At 32.9% G+C, this 5,624-nt stretch overlaps 1 protein-coding gene across 1 annotated transcript in view; it reads right to left on the bottom strand.

The window, feature by feature from the left end:
• Positions 1-26: 26 nt before the first annotated feature.
• The window catches only part of LOC108750250 (fatty acid synthase-like), an 11,629-nt gene continuing 6,031 nt past the window's right edge, over positions 27-5,624 (bottom strand). The window contains exons 11-20 of the mRNA XM_018489591.1: positions 5,243-5,547; positions 4,746-5,168; positions 3,639-4,654; positions 3,253-3,497; positions 2,476-3,169; positions 1,537-2,368; positions 952-1,427; positions 603-851; positions 216-470; positions 27-137 (exon numbers count right to left, since the gene is read on the bottom strand). Of these exons, the coding sequence (XP_018345093.1) occupies positions 27-137; positions 216-470; positions 603-851; positions 952-1,427; positions 1,537-2,368; positions 2,476-3,169; positions 3,253-3,497; positions 3,639-4,654; positions 4,746-5,168; positions 5,243-5,547 (4,606 nt within the window). The remainder of the gene's footprint in view (positions 138-215; positions 471-602; positions 852-951; positions 1,428-1,536; positions 2,369-2,475; positions 3,170-3,252; positions 3,498-3,638; positions 4,655-4,745; positions 5,169-5,242; positions 5,548-5,624) is intronic.

Here is a 5,624-nt window from a genome sequence, read left to right as displayed (position 1 = left end):
ATATATATAGTATAAAAATTAAAACATTACATTATAAATGGTGGCTTTCTGTTAATTGCAGCTAATACTTTTTTGTTTCTCAAGATCGTCATGTGATTACCTTCAACGTAATGTACCTTCACTACGTTTTGAGTAACCTTAAATAATTGCGTACTTCATTAATCAAAAATTTTGATAATTTGACTTATTCAATATGGATTAATGTTTTCAAATACCTTGTACAAACCATAATCTTCTTCAATCGGTAGTAAGTTCAACGGCTGTGTAGGTTTTAGCAAAATTATGGAAGACTTAATAGGTGTCAAAGTAGAAGGATCATATTCTTGGACAGCCGATAAATGTTTATAAATTGTTGTACACAGCGTCTTTAAATTTGTAAGTGAAAGTGGTGCATTTACAACTAAGAACTGTTTGGCAAAAATATTATATCTTTCGTTCCAAGTATCACAGTTCTTCAATTCCATTAGAATCTATCAAATTATCCATTTCGTTTTATATACAAGACCAAAGGAAAGAACAAAAAATTGATAGCAATTCACATAAAAAACAGAATATTATGTACCATAAATTAATTTAATATTAGTTTAAGATGAAAATTATACCTTTTTACTACTTCCTGGTGAATAAATTTCAATAATATGAGTTAGAACGTAAATCTGAAGGTCTAATTCAGAATTTGGTATATAATTGCACATCGTTCGTATTAGTTCAGGACCGCCATCGATGAGAATCAGTCGGCCTTTAAAATTCATAGCTTCCAATCTTCTTGTTAACTCAATTGCGATAATACATCCGAAGGAGTATCCTACCATTACAAAATCTTTCCCATTTCTCAGCTTTGGTATTATGTACTGTAAATACATGAAAGTTTTCAATGTGAACTTTATGAACAAATAAGAACAATATATTCGCGTCAATATAACACAAATTACTGATACAATTCACTGGTACCTTTATGAGATGATCAGTTTTCTCTGATATAATGTTTGTAGTAGGATTAATATTGCTTGTGTTATAATGAAAGGATGTTGCTGAAAATAAAATATTTGGTGCTAAATGATTAAATGTAGTTCCACATCCGTCAACACCTGGTATAAAAAATACTTCAGTTGTAGTTCCCTGTCCTTTAGTCGAGAGAGTGGAATAAGTTTGTGAAATAAAGTCTTCATCCTTTACAGCAAGAACTATATGTGCTAACCATTGTGGCTTCTCTGTGTCGAGTTCTTTTCTATTATACATATTATTATCACTGATTTTTGTGGATGTTTCAATGAGTTTTACAAAAGTAAGATTTCGTATCTCTTGTATTGTGAAAAGAATATTAAATTCTCGTTCCAGAGTTTGTTTGATTTCCACGGCCATCATAGAGTCCATTCCAAGTTCGGCCAAAGATGAATTTGGACTTACAACTTTTATGTCACTTATGTCTGTAGTATAAAATAGATTATTATTGATTATTATTGATTATTTTGTACTGTCCCATCATTCATAAATTGGTTTTATAAAAAATATATGCATAGGAATCTAGACATCTACCTAAAATATTAGCGACAGTTTCTATCAAATTGCTAAATCCAGAAGATCTTGTTTTCTTTTCAGCTACAACCATGCTGCTCACAATTGGTCGGCTTTGAAGTAAAAACTTATCGAGTTCGTCAAGACAACAGGAAATCTTTTGTTGTAGAGTGCCACCAATGATTAATTCTTTATTGTTCTCCTGCATATCAGCGACAAAACCTACTTCATTTACAGCCCCCCATTGAATCGCTAATCCAGGTAATCCTTCCTTCACCCTCTTTTCGCAAATTCTCTCCATGATGGAGTTGGCCATGCCATAATTAGTCTGCCCAGCGTTTCCTCTGCCGCAGAAAACGGAAGAGAACACTATGAAATGACGTAAATTAAGACAGATTTTTCTAGAAAGTTTGTCCAATGTTTGAGTTGCTCGAGCCTTTGACAAGAAGGGTTCCGCGAAAGTCTCTGCGGTTTGATTCTTCAATAAGTTGTCCTTCAGTACCAATCCGAGATTGAATATTGCATCCACCGGTGCTTCTTTTTCCACATTTCGCAAGAGACATTCGCAGTCTTTGGTGTCAGAAATATCGATATTTTTGGTGATCAAAACTTTTACACCATATGATTTCCACAGCCGAATTTTCATGCGCTGGTAACCGTTTTTTATTCCAGTTCGTGAAATTAAAATAACATTTCTGGCACCACGAAGTATAAGCCAGTCGGCTAACTCTAACCCAAATCCACCCAGACCTCCTAGTATAATGTAACTTCTATCTCTGAGACAATAATAGCGACGGTACGCTAGAATGTGCTTATCTAAAGGTTTATTCTTTTCATGGATATTTATAATTATCTATAAAAAAATTACACTAAGAATGCATATTATGCGTGATAAAAGTTTAGACGAAACTATTATTTGTAAATAACTCTATCTGCTACTATTAATTAGTACAGGCATACCTTTCCTATATGTTTTCCACTCGCCATATACCTAAAAGCTTCTCCAACGTCTGTTTTTGGAAAAATTTTTACTTGAATTGGTTTGATTGTTCCATTTTCAAGACCATCAGTTACCATTTTGCACAATAGCGACTTATACTTGCGATCATCAGTGAATGAATTCTCCAATATAATTCCATGAAAACTGATACCTTTTTGGAACACAGACATATCTAAGGGATTATTAGAAATAAGATCAAATTTGCCAATTTCTAAGAATCGTCCGTTTTGAGCTAAACACCGAACGGAAGCGATTAATTTTTCTTCCGCTAATGAATTTAACACAATGTCGACTCCGCGACCTTTCGTCTGCTGCATTATCATTTGTTCAAAACTAGTATCTCGAGAATTTCCGATATGTTTATCCAAAATAGTCGGAAATAATTTTCTAATAAAATTCCGTTTATCATTCGTGCCCACGGTAGTAAACACTTCGCATCCTTCTTTGAGAGCGAGATGAATAGCTGCTTGTCCAACGCCTCCAGAACCAGAATGTATAAGTATTTTATCGCCTTTTTTCATTTTTCCGTAAATGTATAAGGCTAAGTAAACCGTACTGTAAATCACCGGGACTGTCGCTGCTTCTTCGAATGTCCACGTGTCGGGTATTTTCCAACACAGATCTTTATCTTTCACGACAACGTTTGCTATACAACTAAAAAGAATAATTAATTAATTTAATTCAGTTTCAATTTTATGATATTACACAACATACTTATTTTATAAAGTATTATTTACTCAGTCTCACGAATTCCCATTACACGTTGCTTGTTAGCATCCCATCCCACGTATTCCATTCCAATAGGAAAATATTGATCCAACCGTCCTTTCAAAAGCGTTTGAGTAAATATTATTTTACCAGTCGTAAGCAATACATCTTTAAAATTTAGAGATGAATAAACGACATTTACTAAATCCTCATGATGAAACTCAACTGATCTATTATTCTCTACCCAATAAAGTGTACTTAAATCACCACAAACCTATAGAAAATTTTTCATATTGTAATGTGTCACATATAAAATGTACAAATAGAAACAGCGTGAAAGTATTAAAAAGACGAGATACATAATATTATTGTATAATGATAACAAATAATATGTTTTAAAAAGATTTATACGTACCGATTGACGGACATGAGCGGTAGGTACCGGTCTGGCTTCGGGTTGTGGTAATTTTAAATGTCTGTACGATCCCCAAGTTTTATTAGATCGCAATACATTAATAGTCATATCTTTCTGCAATTGCTGTAGATAGAAGGGATCTTGAATACAGAATTTAGGGGCTTCCTTATCTTGAACGAGCACACCTCTAACAAATTCTCCGCCTGGCTCTTTTCTCAAGCAATTAATAAAACCCAATAAACCGCATTCAAAATCTCTCTCTCCAACAATTATGATTCTATTATTCTCATTGAGCTTGTTCTCATCGTTTATCAACGGTTTTAGATTTTCCAGCCAATTAAAATTATCATTACTTATGTGTATAACAATCCTTTTTTCTATCAAAATTTTCTTTTTTAGAAGTACAATCATTTCTTCATTAGTGCACTTTTCAAGAATAACATTTAATTCGTATTGTTGTAAATGTTTTGTATAGTCAATTACGTCACATTTTTCACGCGTTAACAGGTAACCACCTTCTCTCAAAAATGGCAATAGTCGTTTTAACGATTCGTGTTGTTTGGTCAAAAGGTTGAATCCAGCAACAATTAAAGCTTTGTCATCTAAAGATGGTTTTTCAGAATCTGTGATTGAAAAATTTTGCAATAAATCTGGACTAAAACGATTCGGTGATGTTAATAGAGTGATACTCGTTTGTATTAACGGCATATCATTAAATGCCTCAAGCAACAACGAAGATGAGAGATATTTTAATGCAACATCATCTTCATCTTTCAGTAGCTCCACAACTTTCACATTAATAATTTGATGATCTTCCAGAGCGAGTTGTGCTGATATCCGAATTGCTTCGTTTAAAGAAATCTTAGTGCGATCACAATGAGCTACAAATGTATATTCCTCAAGAACAGTATCTTGGGCTAAATTCCGACGATTGATTTGAGTGGTTTTAAGACCTCGTATCTCTATTCCACCAGCTTTGATCGTGTCTATCTCTTTATAAATTTGTATCGGTAATGCTATAATAATACATAATAATATGTCAAACATTTTTTATACAATATTTATATATATGGAACAAATAACTCTCAGTAATTGGCGAACAATTACGTTTATCAATGTTGTCTGTTATAACTTCTCCACCATCCGTGATGTTCTGTAACTTCCAAGTGTGAAGCATTGGATTGATCACTATTTTTTGAATACTCGTAGGAATATACAGATCCCTAGTATCATATCCGATAAGTGTCATCTGTAACATAGAATCCATGAATGTTACCCAATTATTTCTCCATATGATGTGTCCTTTTTTGCCCGATATAGATGCACTCTTCAATCCACAAAACCAATCGCTGTACTGATATCCACGCAATTTCAATTCCTTGTAGATGTCACGTGCAGTCATGAGTTCTTCTTCATCATTATTTTCCAGTAATAAATTTGTCGGAATCATTTCTTGTTCTGGATTCAAAGTCTCGTACACTGTACCTGTCACAATAACGCTATCTCCTTCGGTTATTTCAAACTTTCCATCTGTAATATTTTTATGTATTCGTTTATACGCATTTTTTTATGATTATGCTACTTTAAAGTTACCTTTTTAATACCTTTTTGTATCGTAATTTTCAAATTTACAGCACAATTTTTCGACAAATAAATAGCACGAATAAAGTTTACATCTCGGAAAACTATCGATAGTGTTTTGTACATTTGCCCTTTTATCATGCCGACAGTTTGCCAAACAAGTGCAAGATAACCTGTCGCGGGTAACAAATTGCTTCCATCAATAACATGACCGCTCATATAATCATAATCCTCATTGTTGAGTAAAATTTCGACATATCTTTCTTTACATTTTATGGACTTTTGTGTTTTATACTTTGGTATAAACCAATCTTCGGAATGATCCCATCTATTGATGTGATATTAAAGAGTAATATATGTTTTATTTATTATATAATTATATATATATATATATATATAATTCTG

The sequence above is a fragment of the Trachymyrmex septentrionalis genome, unplaced genomic scaffold (assembly GCF_001594115.1).
Source record: "Trachymyrmex septentrionalis isolate Tsep2-gDNA-1 unplaced genomic scaffold, Tsep1.0 scaffold342, whole genome shotgun sequence".
NCBI classification, from domain to species: domain Eukaryota; kingdom Metazoa; phylum Arthropoda; class Insecta; order Hymenoptera; family Formicidae; genus Trachymyrmex; species Trachymyrmex septentrionalis.
This window is presented reverse-complemented; position numbering and strand designations above follow the sequence as displayed.